This window comes from Neltuma alba, unplaced genomic scaffold (genome assembly GCF_004799145.2).
Source record: "Neltuma alba isolate B1F8T4 unplaced genomic scaffold, ASM479914v2 tig00000540_pilon, whole genome shotgun sequence".
In the NCBI taxonomy this organism is placed as follows: Eukaryota; Viridiplantae; Streptophyta; class Magnoliopsida; order Fabales; family Fabaceae; genus Neltuma; species Neltuma alba.
In genome coordinates this window covers 42,586-65,515 of record NW_021632089.1, presented here as the reverse complement: position 1 = coordinate 65,515, position 22,930 = coordinate 42,586, and the positions used below count along the sequence as shown (strand labels likewise).

General features: G+C 32.5%; 3 protein-coding genes across 3 annotated transcripts; 1 reads left to right on the top strand and 2 right to left on the bottom strand.

Moving 5' to 3' along the window:
- Positions 1–876: 876 nt before the first annotated feature.
- On the bottom strand, positions 877–1,221 carry LOC114740346 (uncharacterized). The gene has a single exon (XM_028928481.1). The coding sequence runs from the start codon at positions 1,219–1,221 to the stop codon at positions 877–879; it is 345 nt and encodes a 114-aa protein (XP_028784314.1).
- Positions 1,222–1,308: 87 nt separating this feature from the next.
- LOC114740336 (uncharacterized) lies at positions 1,309–3,126 on the bottom strand. Its single transcript, XM_028928469.1, has 3 exons — positions 2,915–3,126; positions 2,284–2,794; positions 1,309–2,187 (listed from the first exon to the last, which is right to left on the bottom strand). The coding sequence occupies exons 1-3, from the start codon at positions 3,124–3,126 to the stop codon at positions 1,309–1,311; spliced, it is 1,602 nt and encodes a 533-aa protein (XP_028784302.1).
- A 12,055-nt stretch (positions 3,127–15,181) lies between these two features.
- Positions 15,182–19,857, top strand: LOC114740326 (ankyrin repeat-containing protein At2g01680-like). Its single transcript, XM_028928458.1, has 3 exons — positions 15,182–15,252; positions 15,476–16,083; positions 19,574–19,857. Exons 2-3 carry the CDS (start codon positions 15,477–15,479, stop codon positions 19,855–19,857), a joined length of 891 nt encoding a protein of 296 aa, XP_028784291.1. The 5' UTR covers positions 15,182–15,252; position 15,476.
- The last annotated feature ends 3,073 nt before the right edge of the window (positions 19,858–22,930 follow it).

Genomic DNA, 22,930 nt, shown 5'->3' with positions numbered 1-22,930 from the left:
TTTTACTGGTTTTCAAGTTTTTGTAAAGGCATTCATGTGTTTTCATCATGGCCACAAATGCAGACTGAATAAGACTGGATAAACAAATGGTAACCATGGTGACATGATAGGCATATATCAGAGTCCTCTCTGCCACATCTGTTTACAACCTCAACAGGGGTTGTTCACAACCGTAACAGAAATGATTAACAACATTGGCAGTGCCCTTCACAACTCACTCGGGGTATAACACAGCTGTTAACTTAATTATATTATGAGCACATATAACGACCTTAATAGCAAAAATTGGGAGTATTTTAAAGTTATTAACAGCTTTAAAAGAACCAAATCATATTACAGTAGATTTTTATTGCAGCAATTCATTTACAACCTCAACAGGGATTGTTGACAACCCGAACAGAATTGGTTAACAACCTTCGCATTGCCCCTGACAACTGACGCTGGGGATACCACAACCTCCACATGAGATCTAATTCTAACCAAATCATATCATATTATGACTTTAACACAGCTCGAATGTCTTAAGAAATCACTGAACACTGGAAGTAGGAGAAATTGTCACTTTATATCAGTAACATAATTGAGACTACTAATGACAACCTGCATGGCGTCTAATAACAAGTCTATTACAACCTATTCACCAGTACATCAAAAATACAGAACTGATGTTATATCAGATTACAACCAGGTGTCATTTACCACTTGATATATATATGTACAACATAACTACACCAAATTTACAACCTATTCAAAAAAGCATACGTGTTGCATGTGTGGATAATGACGGACAACTTGAGGTGTAAGTTATGACATTTACAAAAAAAATGCTGTCACAAGCATTCACAAAACGAAATATCAACAAGCCACCAGCAAAGCTCAACTTGGATTGGGGTTCTGGCAAGTCTTCACAGTGTGGCCTGGCTCATGGCATCTTCCACAGTGGTGAAGTTTTTTACTTTGAAATTGAGATTCAATCCTTCTTTTCTTTGGCCTCCCTGAGGGTCTTTTAGTGATTGGTGGCTGTAAAAATGTTCCCGTCATCATCTGTGTAACGGTGAGAGCTTCGGGACGAGGACAATCATGTGTCGCAATTGGCCTCATACTACTTGCATATATCTTCTCTTGGGCTGACAGCTTATAGCAATCATCTACAAATTCATAAACACTACCATGAAGTAGCTTTATCACTGCACAGGCATGAGCACAAGGTACTCTGCTCATTTGCCATGCTAAACAAGTACATTTCTGAGCTGTGAGATCAACAGTGACACAAATTATTCCAGTAGGAGATGTAGTATCAACTTGAACTCAGTTATCTCCATAATATACAGTATGCATATTCTCCGCTCTTGCTACTTTTTCTTGCAACTTGGACTCAATATTTGGCCCAACGCCATTTGTCCAATTTTCCATTGCCATTTTGCTTGCAACCATCTTCTTGGCTAATTTCTCCATATGCTCATGTATGAGAACTGACACATTGTGCTTCCTCTCCTTCAAAATCCAGGCATTAAACGACTCAGCAACATTAGTGGTGATGTTATCCCATCGTTTAAACGGGAACTTGCTTAAAGCCCACCGATCTACATCTCCTTGAGTGTCAACCCAATCAGCCAATTGTGGACAGAATGATCTAAGTTTCCCCATTGCAGCAACATATTCATCCTCAATCCTTGCATAGGCGATTCCATCCAGCATTTTCAATGCAACGTCCTTTGAAGTACCTGAAACTCGTCCCCTGCCTCGGTTAATTTTTAAATAATGTGCACTAAAATTTTCTTTCACATGCCTATAACAAAAAGCATGTCTCTCGCCACCAAATATTGTTCGCACAACACCTATAATGGCATTATTCCGATCTGAAACTATCGTTGTCTCCACTGATCTTGTGATGTCTTTGACGTTCTGGAGAAACCAAGCCCAATCATCATATGTCTCCCCACTAACTATAGCATATGCTAATGGAAATAGTTCATTGTCTACATCATATGCATTAGCTGAAATCAATGTCCCCCTGTAAGGACCACTTAGATGACAGCCGTCTATATAAAGTATATGTCGACACCCTTCTAAAAATCCATTAATTGAGCATCCATAAGCAATGAACACCCTCTGAAATCTGTTACTATCCAACCCTTCCCATCGAGCACTTGTGTTTGGATCAGTTTCAATGAGCCTTTCACAAATCTAGGGAATTGCCATGTATGAATCCTGTGCACGACCATGTATTTCCCTCAATGCTCTTTCTCTACCCCTGTATGCTTGATTATAATTCAGTCGCACCCCATATTCTCTATACAGATCTCTTCTAATTTCATTAGCATTCTTGTCTATATTACACCTCAAAGAATCTATCATGATTGATGATGTTAAGTTTGACCCTCTAGAGTGAGATACAACCAAGCTGTCCTGTGCATAATGCACATGCTCACTTCTTAAGGTTCTAATTATTAACAACTCAGAATCTTGTCTTTGTCCCATTGAGTATGCACCCATATACCACGGGCATCCCTCCGCCATACACTTCACAATGATCTTTTGTTGATTGTTCTTCACAAACTTGTATGAAAACTTCACAGCAATACTGTACCTATACAGTGCTTGCCTAAGAGCCACTGCATTAGGAAAAATCTGTCCTTCTCCGATAACCAAACCCTTCCACTTTGTTGAATTCATTTCCGGAATTGGGGTTGGCATCATTTCTGAACCACATAGCAACAATAGTGGGTCTTCACTAACCACATTAGGTGGAGACATGGACAATGTATCTGAACCTCCGAACAAGTCTTCCATCCTACATAACAGAACAGGTCAAGGGGTCGTTAATGACAACCTTCGATCACTATAATAACAACTTATGCACAACAGTTGATAATAGCTAATATTACTTCAAAATTTAAATAACACAACTTACACATGTTGCTCTTCTATTACAACATCCCTTGTTAGTTGTGAATTTTGATCTCCATTTTCTCCTATATATACATGACCATTGTCGCCATTGAAGTTAATCAAATGTTCTACTCCTTCATCATCTACAAGGTCCACAAATGTACACTCATCAAAGGTTACTGTGAATTTCATAACCATTCCATTACTTTCTTTTCCTACAATTGATGCCACCATTGTTCTAAATTCTCCATATGACGTCCCTTCCTTTATCATTCTTGTTCTCACACCACCTCCAACATACTGCGTTTCACCTTCTACACCATTAATAAATTGTCCTCCTATATGGAGGTAGCAAAACAATTGCTTTGCACTGGAAGTTGCCATCCTGGATATCAACCTGCCAGAATCACTTGTTAATAACAAGTCATACAGTTATGTTAACAACCTTCAATGTACCCATTAACAACACATTTAACCATCGCATTTGAGGGGTTACAATAATAAATATCTGTTATTTTCCACTCATTTCCATCAGCAACACAGCATCATTGCCCGAAAAACAGAGCATCATTCGCCGAAAAACAGAGCATTGCTTTCTAACCATAGCCACACATAGTAAAACCACACCTAACATGATTAAAACCACATATGACTAAAATGAGCCTCCCTTGATATTTCTAGAGAGCTGAATCACATGCTTAATACCAACGTATAAACACCCAATCAACTTTTCAGACTAGCATTAAAGCTGCGACTGGTTATTAATAACAAGTCATACAGTTATGTTAACAACCTTCGATGTACCCATTAACAACACATTTAACCATCGCATTTGAGGGGTTACAATAATAAATATATGTTATTTTCCACTCATCTTCATCAGCAACACAGCATCAGTGACCAAAAAACAGAGCCTCATTCACCGAAAAACAGAGCATTGCTTTCTAACCCTAGCCACACATAATAAAACCACACCTAACATGATTAAAACCACATATGACTAAAATGAGCCTCCCTTAATATTTCTAGTGAGTTGAATCACATCTTTAATACCCACATATCAACACACAATCAACTTTTCAGACCAACATTAAACTTGACACTGGTTGTGTACAGAAGAAGAGAAATGTTGTTAATGATGAGACATACCAAGAAGATGAAGAAATAATGTCGCTTGCCTACGATGGAGTACCAGCACATAACTCCCTTCTTTCTTTCAGAAGCTTCTCTTCCTTGTGCATGCATAACAAACAACCGCACTAAATGAAGCCAATCAGCGTCTCTCCCTCTTTTCTTTCCTTTATCAATGACTGAGGGCAAGTACGTAATATCACAACTCAAATTATTTACCCAGAGGTCCCTGGGGACTTATGAGGAATTTGGGGATTTCATGGGACCTTCTGGTAGTAAATTGTCTTCTGTGGGACTCTACAGTAATTTTCCCAACATCTTAATGGTTCTGCAAAGATTCGGCTCACGCAACACCCAGGGTTTGACGTACATCTAATACAGCATCAACTTGTGCAATTAACATCTTATCTCTCTCTCTCTCTCTCTCTCTCTTATCCTGCTCCCAAGTTAGCGGGTATTTAAGTACATTGGACTGCTTTTGCAACACCTGGGAAGAAATTGGTCTCTAAAATCGGTGCATTATATTTCTGAATTGACTAAAATATGTCTCTAGAACTGTTGAGCATTATCTTTTTGGCATTTCGAATCTCTCATCAATTCACTTTATTATTTAACTTCTTCTAGATCAAAATTTAAAATTTAATTTCTGAGGTGATTTTTTTTATAAAAAAAAAAATCATTCCCATTTGACATTGTTTCCATATTGAAATCTACTGTAAAATATCTATCCATTTAGAGTAAAATACTCGATTACCCTTCTAGTTTGTATTAATTACACAAACCTCCCCTCTATTTTAAAAATATACAGTTTAGTTTAATCAATTAATACCATTAAAAAAATTCTTAAAATATTATTTTTAACTGAAATTTATATTAAAATAAATTTTATTTACTATTTTATCCCTCATTTTAATAAATTCCTAAATTATATTTTTACAATTACACAATATATTTAGTTAAGAAAAACATAAAAGATTTGATTAAAAATTTAACTAATTTTTTCAAGATATATATACTTAACTAAATATGTTTATAAAAGACTTGATTTTAATCGGTTTAGTTTTATTTGTTGATTGACTGGAGGTTTTAAAATAATTATTTTAGCTAAAAAATTTATTATTTATGAAAAATTATATATATATATATATATGATAGTTATACCATTAAAATTTTGATTAGATTATTTATTTATAAATATTTGAGGTACTATTAAATTTTTTATGGTTCAATTTTGAGGTTTAAATTTCAAATGAGATTTTTAGAATTTAGAACATAAAAATTTCATATTTAGAAATTTTGGAAAATTATTTTATTAAAGTAAATAATTCTTAGCTTCAAAATACTTAATTTTGGGTTTTGAGAGTTGCGAGAATTTAAAATAAAAATTTAACTAATATATAAGTTTAATTAATTAGCTTATATTAATATGTGATTATATTAATTGTGTAAATTAATTATTAGTTGAGCAAAGGATTGACTTTGTGGTAATCCTTTCTATTGCTTTGGCGAGAGGTAACTACTTTCCACTTGTTATATGTGTTAATATGTTGTTTGTGATTATTTTACTATTTTGGAATAATGATTTGCTATTTCAAAGTTAAGGAGATATGTTATACTTTTTGGGCTATAAAAATTCATCTTGTGGGATTTTTGGAATTATGATTGAGCTGTTTGAAAAGCTATATGATCTATATCTTATGGATATATGTTGAGAAAATACTAGATATTTCTTATTATATTGTGAAAGATTGGTTGTGATTTAAATTTTGAGTTGAGTCTTGTTCTACTGCATGGTAAGGCGTCGTTGATGTATATTGGTTGGCTTCCTTCGTCCCCAGAGTGAAAGATAGGCCTTTGTGACTTCTTATTCATCCCCTACGGTGTGGGATAGGCTTATCTGTCTAATTGGTCCCATATAGTGAGGAATAGACTTATGTGGCTTGTGTGTTAGTCCCGTAATGAGGGTTTAGATGATTAAGATTATCTAAACATACATAATTTATATTTCCATTGATATATCTATATTTCTTGAGATTTAATAATGGTCCAACTTGACACCTCACAAGCATGTGCTAGTATGTATGATGAGTCAGAAAGCTGGTTACTGAAGTTTTTGTCTCATCCCGTGGTTTTTACTCTCTTCAGGTAATAGTTCAAGTGGTACCCCATCAGGGAAGACTTCAGAAGCATAGTGTGCTGTTATATCTTGTATAGTCTCTCTGCTTTTGTTTTATGTGCTAATTTATTATATATTGCTACATATGTCCCATCTATTCTAATATTGTAAATAATACTTTTAATTGCTACTATCTAATATGAGAGGGTCATTAGAAAGCTAGTTACCTCTAAGATTCTGCATGTGATGTGACAACCGTTCTTTCAAAACACATTTAAATTAAATCAAACAATTTATTCAAAAGATTAATCATGATAGAAAAAAAACTTTAAAATTATAAAATCATTATCATGATTAAAAGAAATAAACTTATATTACGAGCAATATCAATCATTAACTTGGGTCTTGGACTTTTAAAATCCAGAAATATCATTCAACCATTAGCCCAGACCAAACTCATACTTTCAAACATATAAACTGATAAATCATTTTAATATAAGCTTTGAAGTCCATTAGTCAAAAGTCAACACTTTAAAAAAGTGTTATATGCAGAATCTTAGAGGTATCTGACATTTTAACGGCCCTCCATATCAGATAGTAGTAATTAAAAGTATTAATTTAGAATATTGAAGTAGATGAGCTCTATGTTGCAATATATAATAAATCAGCACATAGAACAAAAATATGAAAGCTATACAAGCTATAACAGCACACTATGTCTCAGAAGCCTTTCCTGATATACCACCACCTGAACTATCACTTGATGATAGTAAAAACCATGGGATAAGACAAATGCCTCAGTAACCAGCTTTCCAACTCATCATACACTAACATGTGCTCGTGAGATGTCAAGTGGGACAATTATTAAATCTCAAGAAATATAGATATATCAAAGAAAATATAAAATATGTATATTTAGATAATCTCAATCATCCAAACCCTCATTATGGGGGCTAACATGTGAAAACCGTTCTCTCAAAACCCTTTTAGATTAAATCTAACAATTTATTCAAAAGATTAACCATAATAAAAAAAAACCTAAAAATTTTGAAATCGCTATCATGATTAAAAGAAATAAACTTATATTACGAGCAACATTATTAATTAATTTGGGTCTTGGACTTCCAAAGTCCAGAAGCCCAAACCAAACTTATATTTTTAAACATACGAATTGATAAATCATTTTAATATAGGCTATAGAGCTCATTAGCCAAAAGTCAACACCTTCAAAAGACTGTCATGTGGAGAGTCTGAGATGTCTTTGGCCTTCTAGTAGCCCTATCATACTAGATAGTAGTAATTAAAAGTATTAGTTTACAACAATAGAGTAGATGAGCCCTATGTGGCAATATATAACAAATCAACACATAAACACAAAAGCAGGGAGGCTATACAAGCTATAACAGCACATTATGCCTCCAGAGCCTTCCCTGATGGGCCACCACTTGAACTATCACCTGAAGATAGGAAAAACCACAGGGTGAGACAAACGTCTCAGTAACCAGCTTTTCAACTAATCATACATACTAACACGTGCTCATGAGGTGTTAAGTGAGACAATTAATAATTATCGAGAAATACAGATATATCCATCGAAATATAATTTCAATCATCCAAACCCTTACTATGGGGCTAACACACAAGCTACATAAGTCTATCCCTCACTATGGGGGATCAATCAGACATATAGGTCTATCCCTCACTCTGAGGGACGAATAAGAAGCCACAAAGGCTTATCCCTCACTATGGGGGAAGAAGGAAGCCAACCAATGTGTACCAATGGCGGCCTTACCATGTGGTAGGATAACGCTCAATCCAAAATCCAAGTAACAACCAATCATTCACATTACAACGAAAAATGTCTCAATCTTTCCTTAGTATAATCCATAAGATATGAATCATATATCTTTTCCAAACTTCTCAATCACAATTCTAAAAATCCCACAAGACAATTTTCATAGCTCAAAAGATATAAGATATCTTCTTGAATTCCAAATAACAAATATTATTCAAAAATAACAAAATACTCACAAATAACATATTAGCACATATAACAAGTGGAAAGTGGTTACCTCTTGCCAAAACAATACTAAGGATTACCACAAGGTTAATCCTTTGCTCAACCAATAATTAATCTACACAATTAATATAACCACATATTAATATAAGCTAATTAATTAATTAATTAAGCTTATATATATTATTTAGATTTCTAATTTAATTTAATTTTTATTCTAAATTTCCGCAACTCTCATAACCCAAAATTAAGTATTTTAGAAATAATTTAATATTTCCCAAAAGCCAACTTATTTATTTACAACCTCCGAATTATTTACCTTAATAGAATGGATTTTTCAAAATTTTCAAATATAAAATTATTATGTTCTAAATTCTAAAAATCTCATTTTAAATTTAAATCTCAAAATCAAACTATCAAAAATTCAATAATACTTCAAATATTCATAAATAAATAATCTAATCAAAACTTTAACGCTATAACTATCATATATATATTTCCATAAATAATAAATTTTTTAGTTAAAATAATTATTTTAAAACTTTTAATTACCCAATAAATAAAACTAAACTGATTAAAATCTCAATAATATTTCAAAGTATCCAAATAAATTATTTAACTTAATTTTAATTGGTAAAAATATAATATAAATCATATATAACAGATTTTTTAACTAGAAAAATTCATTTAAGCACTAAAAACCAACAAATGGATAAATTTAACCAATGAAAATTAACAACTCATTTGCCTCTAAATTCTTATAGTTATTTATTACCAAAACTCAAAACTTATCCTTCATATAAATCTTAAAAATTTCTCTAATTACTACAGTAATATTATTAATAGGAAGCTTAAAATGTATAGAAAATATTTATGAAGAAAGTTTGATAAAAAGAAATAATTTCATGTACCTAAATTATTCCCAAAGCTTGTATTACTTTTCAAAATACCAAAACTTCTCTGCTCCTCTCTCGTTCTCTCTTTCTCTCTGCATACGGCTCAGCTTCTGCGTCTCCTCTGCCTTTTATTCTTCATTTCTCGAACTACTCTCCCATTTTTTCTTCTGGCATTAAATCCTCCTCCTCCAAAGTCTTCCTTAATGCTATTTTTTCCACCCATCTCCCAACGTTCCATGCCTCATTTTCCATTGTTCATTTTTTCAACAAAAGTGTAGAAAGTTGCTCCCTTCTTTTATGTTTTTTTAATTAAAATATTATTATTTTATCTTTCTTTTTTCTTAAAATTAAAATATTAGGATATTACATAACACACAAGCCACATCAGTCTATCCTTTACTATAAGGGATCAATCAGACATAAGGGCCTATCCCATACTCTGAGGGATGAACAAGAAGCCACAAAGGTCTATAACTCACTCGAACGATGAAGGAAGCTAACTAATATGCACTAATGATGGCCTTATCACGTGGTAGAATAGAACTCAACTCAAAATCCAAATAACAACAAATCATTCACAATATAATGAGACATATCTCAATCTTTTTTTAATATAATTCATAAGATATAAATTATATATTTTTCCAAATAGCTCAATCACAATTTTGAAAGCCCCACAATACAATTTTCATAACTCAAAAGATGTAACATATCTACTTGAGTTCCAAATAGCACATCATTATTCTAAAATAGAAAAATACTCATAAACAACATATTAGCATATATAACAAGTGAAAAGTGGTTATCTCTCATTAAAGTAATAGAAAAGATTACCATAAGGTTAATTCTTTGCTCAATCAATAATTAATCTATACAATTAATATAACAACATATTAATATAAGCTACTTAATTAATTAAGCTTCTATATTAGTTAAAATTTTAATTTAATTTAATTTTTATTCTAAATTCTTGCAACTCTCACAACCCAAAATTAAATATTTTAGAACTAACCTATAATTTTCTAACAATCCAAATTATTTACTTATATCCTCTGAATTATTTACTTTAATAAAAAGAATTTTTCAAAATTTTCAAATAAGAAATTATTATATTATAAATTCTAAAAATCTCATTTAAAATTTAAACCTCAAAATCGAACCATAAAAAATTTAATAGTACCATAAATATTTATAAATAAATAATATAATCAAAATTTTAATGCTATAACTATCATATAAATATATATTTTTTTCATAAATAATAAAATTTTAGCCAAAATAATTATTTTAAAACCTCTAGCCACCCAATAAATAAAACTAGACTAATTAAGATCTTAATAATATGTCAAAAACCCAAATAAATTATTTAATTTAAATTTAACGGGTAAAAATATGATATATGTTATATATAACAGATTTTTTAACTAAACAAATTAATTTAAATATTAAACACTAATAAATGGGAAAATCTAAACTAATTAAAATTAACTACTTATTTACCTCTAAATTTCTATAGTAATCCATTATTAAAACTTAATACTTACATCATATATAAGTCTCAAAAATTTTTCTAATCATTGTAGTAATGCTGTCATTCGAAAGTTTAAAATATATAGGAAATATTCATTAAAAAAGTTTGATAAAAAGAAGTAATTTTATGTACATAAATTATTTTTAAAATATGCCCTCTCTTTTACTAGTCTACTCCTCTCTCTCTCTCTCACACATATTATTTCTCTCTTCCTCTCTTGCACCCGACAAAAACCGAAATGTGAGGGGTATATTTAACACCCCACACATTTATTAGGAGGAGCTTCCTACTAATAAATTCTCTTCCAACTTCCAACTCCCAACTTTCCACCTAAAATTCGATGGAAAGTTGACCCTTTCTTTTTTCTTTTTAGTTGTAATATCTTAAATTTTATTATAGGATTTATAGAAAAAATGTTACCAAGATAAACAAAATTAAAAAAAAAATAAAAAATAACAATATTTTATTAGTATGATAAAATAATACTCCTCCGGTCCTAATTATAAGACCCAATTGACTTATTTGAGGAGATTAAGGAAGTAAGTTAAGTTGGTTATTTATAATAAATAAGTGTTGTCATTCCTAAAATATCATTGCTAATTAAGTATATTGGCTAAAACTATCATTATTAGAAGGATTATCTTGGAAAAAAATGCATAAATATAAGAGACAAAATGGATTGGGTCTTATAATTAGGACCAAATAAAAAGTCAAATTGGGTCTTATAATAAGGACCGGAGGAGTAATATTTTATTTCAAAAAAAACAACAAGAAGAAAGAGTCAACTTTACACTGAAATTTTCGGTAAGAAGTTGGGAATTGGAAATTAGGAAAGAATTTATTAGGAAAAAGCCCCCCTAATCAATATGTAGGGGTGTTAAATATACCCCACCTATCGGTTTTCGCCATGCGCAAGAGAGGAAGAGAGAAATAATATGTGTGTAAGAGAACGGAGCAGACTAGTGAAAGAGGGTATATTTTAAAAATAATTTAGGTACATAAAATTACTTCTTTTCATCAAATTTTCTTTGTGAATATTTCCTATATGTTTTAAGCTTTCTAGTGACAGTATTACTATAGTGATTAGAGAAAATTTTGAAATTTATATATGATATAAATATTGAGTTTTGATAATAGATGACTATAGGAATTTAGAGGTAAATGAGTAGTTAATTTTAATCAGTTTAGATTTACCCATGTGTTAGTTTTAATATTTAAATTAATTTGTTTAGTTAAAAAATCAGTTATACATGACATATAGCATATTTTTACCAGTTAAATTCAAGTTAAATAATTTATTTGGGTTGTTTGACATATTATTGAAATTGTAATCGGTTTATTTTTATTTATTGGGTGGTTGGAGATTTTAAAATAATTATTTTGGCTAAAAATTTTATTATTTATGAAATATATATATTTATGTGATAATCATACAATTTAAATTTTGATTAGATTATTTATTTATAAATATTTGAGGTATTATTAAATTTTTAATGGTATAATTTTGAGGTTTAAATTTTAAATGAGATTTTTAAAATTTAGAATGTAATAATTTCATATTTAAAAATTTTAAAAAATTATTTTTATTAAAATAAATAATTTGGAGGATGTAAATAAATAATTTGGATTGTTAGAAAATTATAAGTTAGTTCTAAAATGCTACCTCTGGTTCTAATTATAAGAGCCAGTTGACTAATTTAAAGAGATTAAGAAAAGAAGTTAAGTTAGTTATTTGTAATAAATAGGTGTTGTTTTTCTTAAAATATCCTCACTAATCAAGTGTATTGGCTAGAATTATCATTGTTAGAAGGACTATCTTAAAAAATATATATATATATATATAAATATGAAAGACAAAGTATATTAGGGTCTTATATTTGGACCAAAATAAAAGTCAAACAAGGTCTTATATTAAGGATCGGAGGTAGTATTTAATTTTGGATTGTGAGAGTTGCAAGAATTTAGAATAAAAATTAAATTAAATATTAAAAAATAACGAATGGGTAAATCTAAACCGATTAAAATTAACTACTAATTTACCTCTAAATTCCTATAGTCATCTATTATCAAAACTTAATACTTATATCATATATAAGTCTCAAAATTTTCTCTAATCACTATAGTAGTACTTTTATTAGAAATTTTAAAATATATAGAAAATATTTATGAAGAAAGTTTGATGAAAAGAAGTAATTTTATGTACCTCAGTTATCTTCAAAGCTTGCCTCTCCTTCGTTAGTATGCTCCTCTCTCTCTCTCACACTATTTCTCTCTTCCTCTCTTACGCACGGTGAAAATCGAAATGAGGGGGGTATATTTAACACCCCCACATATTTATTAATTCTCCCCCAACTCCCAAGTCCCAACTTTCAACTTTTCACCGAATTTTTGGGGAAAGTTCACTCTTTTTTTTTTGTTTTATTATTTTTTAATTTTTTTTATTTTGGTAACATTTTTTCTATAAATCCTATAATAAAATTTAGGATATTACATGTGATGTTCTTTTAAAGTGTTGACTTTTGACTAATAGACTTCTTAGTTTGTATTAAAATGATTTATTAGTTCGTATATTTGAAAGTATGAGTTTGGTTTGGACTAATAGTTTAATAATATTTTTAGACTTTGAAAGTCCAAAGCCCAAGTTAATGATTGATATTGCTTGTAATATAAGTTTATTTTTTTTAACCATGATAGTAATTTTATAATTTTACAGTTTCTTCTTTTCTATCATGATAAATATTTTAAATAAATTGTTAGATTTAATCTAAATAGGTTTTTGGAATAACAGTTGTCACATTAGCTATCAGTACTAGTGCCTGAGCTTCACTTAAACAGGTTTAAATGGGTTACACGTGCCAGAGATATGGTGGTTGGTCAGCGGCAGGAATCGCTGGCGATGGTAGTTTTCTCGTTTGTTTAATAAAATAAGGAATAAAATTATAAAATTATTACCATTTCAAAATTTTCATTTTAGTCCTCGGCGTAATTTGAAATTTCAAATAGTATTTATTTTTAATTTTTTCTTTTTAATAAATACTATTTTTTCTTGCTCTTTCTCTCTAATGTTGTCTTTTTAATTTTTAGAAAATATTAAACTTTTTTTGCAAAAGTTAATTTTTAAAATTTTTAGATTTAAATATTTGAAAAGAAAATAATAAACATAAAAGATAAGTCTTATATTTAGAATCAAAAGTGACACTTCAATTAAGTCTCAAATGAAGGACAAGAGGAGTAACTCTATAAAGAATGGAAGCCTTACTCAAATTTTGCTAAAAGATTTACTTTCGTAATTGTGATGGAAGTAGCGTAATATAAGAGCTAACAAAAAAGAAGTTTTCGCCCTACTTACTTCTAATTAAACAATCCATATCAAAATATTATTTTTAGTCGTTAATATAAGAGCTCATTATTTAGCAGTTGGATTTGATCCTAATATAAAATTTTAGTTTACTTTATCTTTCGTATTTATTATTTTTTTCAAATTCGTTTACCCAACTTATAAACTACTATCTCTGATCGTTAATATAAAAGTTAGATAACTAATTTTTGAAAATTAAGAAAATTAATTAAACTAGTTATTTATAATAAATAGATGTTATTTTCCCTAAAATACCTCTATCAATTGTGTGCATGAAAATACTCTTTCATGAAAACTTCTTAACAAGTACAATCACCGTAAGAATTACTTGGAGGCAAAATAGATAAATATTAGAGATGAAGTAGATTAAAGTCTTTAGGAACAAATTAAATTTCTAACTAGTTTTTGTATTAAGAACCAGAAAAAATAATACACAATATAATAACTTTATCCAAGAATAATTTTGGGAGATTATATCACACTAATTGTTATAATTGTTTTTGACCTTGACACTAATTGTTATAATTAAAACATTAATCAAATTAATTAAGTAGCTTTTATATTAATTGAAGACGGAAAATCGTAAACTTTGTATAATATATATTTTTTATTCCAGTCACAAACTGATTCAAATTGAATACAATGAGACTCTAATAAAACGTAACATTTATAACAAATTCATTAACTTATAAAATTTAAAATTACAATTTTGTTAAAATAATATCGAACAATCATTTACTAAAGTGCATTATAATTTATAAGGGAGATTGAGAGAGATGTGAATTTCTTATGTATCAAAAAAAACTCACAAAGATGATATTGGGTTAAGTAGAACCTAGCTGCTTTAAGGGGCCCGAATTGCATGGTTCAACTACATTGGCCACTGCAATAAACAGACACTAGCGAAGATATTACTGGGCGAAGAGGTCTCACATCAACCTAACCAAAGCACATACTAAATGTAACTTCAGGTCTTCAGACTCCATTACGCTTTCAATGTAACTAGGCCTAATAATGAAATGGCCCAAAAACAATAACGGAACATTCCTTGAAACCCCATGAAAGAGATTAGGCAACTTCAGCTTTTGGTGGAAAAGAAAAACGCGTAGGAATATTTTATTCATGCCCTTTCTCTCTCTTTATATACCCTCTTCAACTTTCATCAGCCACTCCATATGCTTTATGCTTTCTTATTCAACTCTCCCTCCCCCACACTACGTCCACAAATTCATCTGAAGTAGCAGCAGCAAAGAGTTTCTTCGACTTTCTGTTTCACCATTTTGCAGGGCTCCGTCAACGGCTAATTTTGAGGTACCTATATCACATCCACACAAAATGTATAAGCCAAGATTGTCAATTTTTATGCATCATTTTTTGGTTTCTTGTAGTTTTCTTGCTTGGACGGATGCGTGATTTCCCTTTCCATTGGTACTCGTTCCTACTTTTGATCTTGTTGAAACATTTGGACGCTAATTTTTAAGTTGCAAAATTTAGGAGAACCTATTTCTGTTAGTAACAATTTTGATACTGTCAGGATGACAGGCATGGAACTTGAATTTTACAATGCTGCGAAGCAAGGTAACATCGAAGCCTTTCAAGGAATGGGCGAGCAAATTGAGTCCATACTAACTCCAAATAAGAATACAATGCTTCATCTACACTTCACAAACTATGCTGATAGTGTATCAGAGACATTTGCAGAAGAGGTTCTAGGTACGTCTCCTGCACTTTTTTTCAAGATCAATATGAAGGGTGAAACCATACTTCATAGAGCAGTAAGGTATGGACATCAAAAAATACTGAAAAAATTAATTGATTGTGCTAAAGTTCTCCCTAGAGATATCAATGAAGTTGGATCTGAGAGAAGGCTTATAAGAGCAATAAATGATAAGAAGGACACAGCTTTGCATGAGGCTGCTCGTTATGGTCACACAGAAGGTGTGGATTTCTTGGTAAAGGAAGAACCAGATCACTCATATTTTGGGAAAAATGTTGCTGATGAGACTCCACTTTATATTGCTGTTGAGAGAAAATACTGGAACGTGGTAGATACGATATTGAATAACAGTGATAATTCACTGCAAAATAATGGCCCTAACGGCAGAATTGCTTTGCATGCCGCAGTCCTTCATGGTGACGCAGGTGTTTTATTATATTGTATAATTTTGCAATTTGCCATTTATTATTATGATTGAAGTTTGGTGTGTATATCTAATACGTCTGATTATTTCCTTTGTATTATACGCAACAACAATGACAATTAACTGTCATGCTTACAATATTTTTTTTAAAATGAAATAACAATAACTCGTGTAAATTCTTTGAAATAATTTAAGGAACACGTTGTGATAACTAGATTAAATTTCCATACAAATTGAAGTATGATAATTTTGTTTTAAATGGACAACAACAACAAGCCTTATCCCATTAGGTGGAGTCGGCTACATGAATCACACGACACCAATATACTCTGTTAACAACTCAGTCCTTAGATATGCTGTTGACTAGGAGGTCTCGTTCAATGATCTTACTAAGCGTTCTTCTTGGTCTTCCTCTGCCCCTTTTTATAGGACTCCATATTGTCAGATCTACCCTCCTCATCAGGGCCTCCAATGGCCTTCTTTGCACATATCTAAACCACCTTAAACGATGTTTAACTATTTTCTCTTGGATAGGTGCCACACTGACTCTTGTTCTGATATTTTCATTTCAAATTTTATCTTTTCTTGCATGACCACATATCCATCTCAACATTTTCATTTCTGCTACCCTAATTTTGTGCTCTGTTTTCTCTTTATCACCCAACATTCACTACCGTACAACATAGCTGGTCTTATGACAGTCCGATAAAATTTTTTCTTAAGCTTCTCAGGTACTTTCTTATCGTAAATAACTTCAGTAGCCTTCCTCCACTTTAACCAGCCAGCTTGTATTCTGTGAGAAACGTCTATATCAATTTCACTCATGCATAATGGATCTTAGGTATTTAAACTTTGATACTTGAGGAATGACTTAATCCCCCATCTTTACCTCCAAATTACCATTGCTTTGCCTCCCCCTAAAATTACAATGCATATATTTTGTTTTGTTCCTACTCAAGCGAAAACCTTTTGATTCCAAAGTCCTTCTCTATAACTCCAATCTAGAGTTAATCTCTTTTTTTGATTCGGCCATGAGGACTATGTCATCCGTGAAAAGCATGCACTTAGGGATTCTTTCTTGAATATGCTTGGTTAGAACGTCCAGAATAATATTAAACAAGTAAAGACTCAAAGAAGATCCCTGATGTAGGTTGATCTTAATGGAAAAGTCCCTTGTCTCAACTCCAAGCTTTCTTATATTAGTAGTTACCCTCTCATACATATCTTGTATGGCTTTGATATAAGCAACCCATACACCTTTCTTTTCCAAAGCCTTCCAAAGTACTTCTTTTGGCAGACGATCATAAGTTTTTTCCAAGTCAATAAAAACTATATGTAAATCCCTTCTTTTACTCCTGTATCTTTCCATTAACCCCCTTAGTAAATAGATTGCTCCAGTTGTAGATCTCCCCAGCATAAATCCAAATTGGTTCTCTGAAATAGAAGTCTCCAACCTCAACCTATATTCAATCACTTTTTCCCACAACTTCATCATATGGCTCATAAGTTTTATCCTTCTATAGCTTGCACAGTTTTGAATATCTCCTTTATTCTTGTAAATAGAAACTAAAATGCTTTTCCTCCATTCATCCGGCATATTCTTGGAGCATAAAATTTCATTAAAAAACTTAGTTAGTCACAATTCACCCTCCTCGCCTAAACATTTCCAAACTTCAATAGGAATACCATCAGGCCCATCGACTTTACTGTTGTCCATTTTTTTGAGAGCTGCCTTAATCTCTCCGATGTGAATCTTGCGGTAAAAAGCCAAATTTTGATCATCTTCACTAATTAACAAGTCTTGTAAATTCTAAGTCACACATTCGCTTCTCTTATTAAACAACTTGTAAAAGTAAGCCTCCCATCTGTTCTTAATATCACCATTAGTAACTAGAACTTTACCATCTTCATTCTTTATACACTTCACTTGGCCCAGATCTCTCTTTTTCCTCTTTCTTTACTTTACAATCTTGTAAATATTTTTTCCCCACCTTTGTTCCTAACTCCTTATAAAACTCCTTGTAAGCTTTAGTACGCGCTTCACTCACTACTCTCTTTATCTTTTTTTTAGCCAAATGATGCTTTTCCCAATTTTCTACATTATTGCAAAAATGTATGGTCTTAAAACAATCTCTTTTTTGTTTGATTTTTTCTTGCACACTCTTCTCCTACCACCAAGTCTCCTTATTTATCTCACCTCGACCTCTGGATTCTCCCAAAATTGCTTTAGCAACTATATGAACCCTCATAGCTATCTCTTTCCACATAATGTTTGCATTTCCTTGCAACTCCCAGATCCCTTCTTCCAAAAGGGTCCTTTTGAAAGACTCTCGCTTCTTACTCTTTAACTGCCACCACTTGACCTTGTGGTTTACCACTTGATGATACTTTTATTTGATACTCTTAAAATGTACATCCCCCCAGGAATCACTTTGCAATTAATACATAGTCTTCTGTCCAGGTTCTTAACCAAAAAGAAATCAATATGTGATTTTATGGCTCCACTCTTGTATGTGATTAAATGCTCCTCTCACTTCTTAAAACATGTGTTGACAATCTTGAGATTGTACGCAAGAGAAAAGTCAAGAATAGATTATCCTCCATTGTTAAGCTCCCTAAAACCAAAACCACAATGAGCCCCAACAAATTGTCCTGCTTCCTTGCCGACATGTCCATTAAGATCCCCACCAATAGAAATTTTTTCTTCAAGTGGTATGCTTTGAACCAACCCCTTCATATCTTCCTAAAACTTATCTTTAAGGTGTGTCTCTGCCCCAACCTAAGGTGCACAGGTACTAATGATATTGATAATATCCTTTCCAATAATTACTCTTAAAAATATTATTCTGTCCTCAAATCTTTTAACCTCCACTATATTCTTTTTCCATGTTCCATCCACGATGATACTAACACCATTCATTGCACTAATCACCTTCCTTGTATGCTAAAGTTTATACTCTCCAAATTTTGTGGAAACTTCTCCAACCCATTTAGTTTCTTGGAGGCACAAAATGTTAATCCTTCTATCCCTCATAACTCCTATTACCTCCATAGATTTCTCATTCAAAGTCCCAATATTCCAAGTGCCAAATCTAATCTTACTCTCATGAACTAACTTCTTTATCTGCCTCCGTCCAAAAAAGTACGGTAGCCCTTGCTCATTTAACACTACATCTGGGCGACGATGTAGCAGCTCTAGCTCATTTCTCATTATACTCGAGCCATACAGTGCATTACTTTTGGGCAACAACCTAGCAGTAGCATAATTACTTTGTTGTTTCATGCTCATGAGATTTGACAGATTTTTATGTTGGCTGTCGAGAGCCTAACACAACTCTCCTCCTTTATCTGGACTTGGGACTGGCTATACTAAATCGACGGAGTTTGTTTTAAATGGATAACTCAAATTTAAAGAGTGTTCGTGTGAAAATTAGAAGGTTAGTTTTTTCTAAATGAAACTAATGGTGTTTATTTGATGTTATCTATGACAGAAAAAGTATCAAAACTGTTGGAAAGAAACTTACTAGCAGCCAAACAAGCAGATGAAAATGGTTGGGTGCCACTTCACTTGGTAGCAATTGCTACAAGTTTTGATGTGGTAGAGTTGTTGGCAAGCAAAGATAGAAGCACAGCATACATGAGAGATAACAAGGGAAGGATGGCTCTTCACTTTGTAGTTGTTCGTGAAGATTCATCTGTTATGGAAAAGATAATAAAATATTGTACAGATTGCTGCGAATTGGTGGATGAAAAAGGTTCCAATGCTCCACTATAGTACACTAAGAGGATATTTATTTCCTGAACTAAAACAGATTGTGAAAGATGAACCACTAATAAGCAAATGATGATGGGAACACACTCCTTCACCACCTCGCTCTTCGTGCTCCTAAGTAGAAAGCCTATGATTATCATCCTCTTCTGGAACCCCAATGCCCAAGAGTGGACACAATGGCATTCAATAAATACAACCAAACTGCTCTTGACATTGCTATTGAGACGATGCCTCGACATCTCATTTCTGAGGTAACAAGAAACAACATCGAGTTCACAAATTAAAAAAAAAAGGAAAACACACACACAGACACATAATATATGAACTCACTCACTTATTTTAAGGAAAAATAACAAATTGGTGTGCTGAATTTCCATAATCCCATTTAGGTGCCAATTTATCCAAAAAGACAAAGATGTTCTCATTTTTTTTAAAAAAAAAAAATCATAACCTCCTCCCCAACAGCCAGCTCCTAACTGGCGAGAGGAATATTTTGTGGCAAAGTGGTGAAAGTGGGATTTGATCCCACCGCCACTTAGATGCAGAAAACTAGATAACCATTAAGCCACTAATCCAACTTTAAAAGAAAATACAAAATAATGTATAAGTGAACTATTAAGCTTTGACTAGATCTTATTTACAATTTTTGTCTAGCTACTTAATGTGCATCTCATTAACTATTTACTATATAATAGTTTAGCAATTAACAACTACTTTTTCAAGATTTTAAACTTCTTAAAAATAAACGAATGATACCCCTCCTTAGGTTATTTACGACAACTTTTGGTTAGTATATAATTCACTACTAGCTCATTAGCTATTTATTATAATGAGGTAACTGCTAATTACTAAATTATTATACTCCCTGTGGCCCTTATAAAAGGTGATATAGAAGAAAACTTTGGTCCTTATTATAAGAGGTCAATAAGGTCATTAATGACTTTTTTTCCTAGTTTACCCCTACTTATAAAAGCATATTTGGTATAAAAAAAATTTTAATCACGTTATTAAATAAGGGTATATTTGAAAAATTTTATAATTTTGGAATACATCTAATTACATAATTGTTATTTCTTGGTTTGAATGAATTAGTTGATAACCTCTTATAATGATTACCAGAGGGAGTAATTGTAGATAATATTCAGATATGATAATATTCAAATAGGATATATTTACCAAAATTATAGGGATTCAGATTTAATTCAAATTATTCCTGTAATCTCTCCTTATATCCATATGTAATCTCCCCGATTCCCCATCTCCTCTACATATGTTCTGTACAGTGCTCTGTTTAATATAATTGAAGATACCAACTCGTACTAGTGCTATATGGTATCAAAGCCGGCAGGGGGAGGTTGCGTACCAAGTCCGACCACCTTGTCTCCCTCCTCATCAATGTCGGAGGACCGTGAAGTTGGGTCGAACCCCATAAGAAGCTCGACTGTGATGGATTCTTCTTATGGTGGCTCCCCGACATTTGAATCTCAATCAACCAGTGGTTCCTCAGGTTCGACCACTAGTCTCAATGGTTCCACCATCGCCATCGTATCCGAGAAGCTCACCGGCAGTAACTACAGGGAGTGGGCCTAAGTCGTTCGCCTGGCTATTGGAGGTCGCGGCAAGTTAGGATACATTATGGGCACAACAAAGGCACCAAGTGACTCCAATTCTGTTGAATTCCAACAATGGGTCACGGAGAACTCCCTCGTCTCATCGTGGCTGATTAATGCCATGTCACCGTACCTAAAACGCAGCTTCATGTATTTGCCCACCACCAAGGACATCTGGGATGCTGTCCATGACTCTTATTTAGATGGTGAAGACTTAGCACGTCTTTATGATATCAAGACGTGCATTTGGTCTGTCCAACAAGGAAACTAAACCGTGACTGATTACTAGTTAGACCTTGTTGGTTTGTGGCAGGAGCTCGATATGATTACTAAGGAAGAGTGGTCTTCTCCTACTGATGCTACTCGATATAGGCAGAATATTGAGAAAGAATGTGTTTTCCAATTCCTTGTCAGTTTAAATAGTGAGTTTGATGATATTCGAAGTCGTATTCTTAGTCGCTCCTCCCTACCCAGTACCTGTGAAGCCTTCTTGGAGGTCTGATGCGAAGCCTCTCATCGACAGGTGATGCTGCCTAGCCCTTCTGTCTCTATTCCTGAGTCCTCTGCCTTTATTAGTAAGGGTACAACCTCCTCTTCTTCTAAGCCTAAGGTGATGTGTGATCACTGTAAGAAACTAGGACATACTCGGGATTACTGCTGGGACCTCCATGGCAAGCCTGCTAACTGGAAGCCCCGTAAAGGAAAACCACGTGGCTATCAGGTATCACAAGACTCTGAGTCACTTCTCTTGTCTCCCGAACAATTGCAGCAGTTAGTTACTACTCTCAAAGGGCTTCAAAAGCAACCCCAACCTACTTCCTTAGCCTATGTTGCTCATTCAGGTATCTCTTCACTGGCCTTACACACTTTGTTTCCCTCTAACAAGTGGATTGTTGACACGGGTGCCACTGATCATATGACCTTAGATGTCCATATGTTTGTTACTTACTTCCTTTGTGCTGGTCATGAAAAAATCACAACTGCAAATGGAACTGGTTCTACTATTGCTGGAAAAGGAGCTGTTACTATTTTTGACACTATTCACCTTGATTCAGTTCTACATGTTCCACAATTAGCCTGTAACCTTTTATCTATAAGCAAATTGACTAAATATGCAAATTGTGGTGCTTACTTCTTTCTTGCTTACTGTATTTTTTAGGATCTCTCATCAGGGAAGATGATTGGCATAGCTAGGGAGCATGATGGTCTCTATTACCTTGATGTCTCTATCGTTGTTGCTTTGTGTTCACGCATGATTGGTCTTGTTTCTTCTCTAATGATCATGACATTTTATTATGGCATAAAAGGATGGGTCATCCTAGTTTTTCCTACTTGCAACGTTTGTTTCCAGATTCACCATTAATAAAGATTTAATTCTTCATTGTGATACTTGTGAACTTGCAAAACACCATCGTATACCCTTTTCACCATCCCGTTACAAATCATCCCGTCCGTTCTCTATAATT

Bases quoted from the DNA above. Each gene is read 5' to 3' on its own strand.
- LOC114740346 (XM_028928481.1), bottom strand. From the start codon at position 1,221: ATGAGCAGAGTACCTTGTGCTCATGCCTGTGCAGTGATAAAGCTACTT.
- LOC114740336 (XM_028928469.1), bottom strand. From the start codon at position 3,126: ATGGTGGCATCAATTGTAGGAAAAGAAAGTAATGGAATGGTTATGAAA. The intron at 2,795-2,914 runs GTAAGTTGTGTT...TCTGTTATGTAG, and splicing joins GTAATAGAAGAGCAACATGT to GATGGAAGACTTGTTCGGAG. The intron at 2,188-2,283 runs GTGCGACTGAAT...GCAATTCCCTAG, and splicing joins ATCTGTATAGAGAATATGGG to ATTTGTGAAAGGCTCATTGA.
- LOC114740326 (XM_028928458.1), top strand. From the start codon at position 15,477: ATGACAGGCATGGAACTTGAATTTTACAATGCTGCGAAGCAAGGTAAC. The intron at 16,084-19,573 runs GTGTTTTATTAT...TATCTATGACAG, and splicing joins AGTCCTTCATGGTGACGCAG to AAAAAGTATCAAAACTGTTG.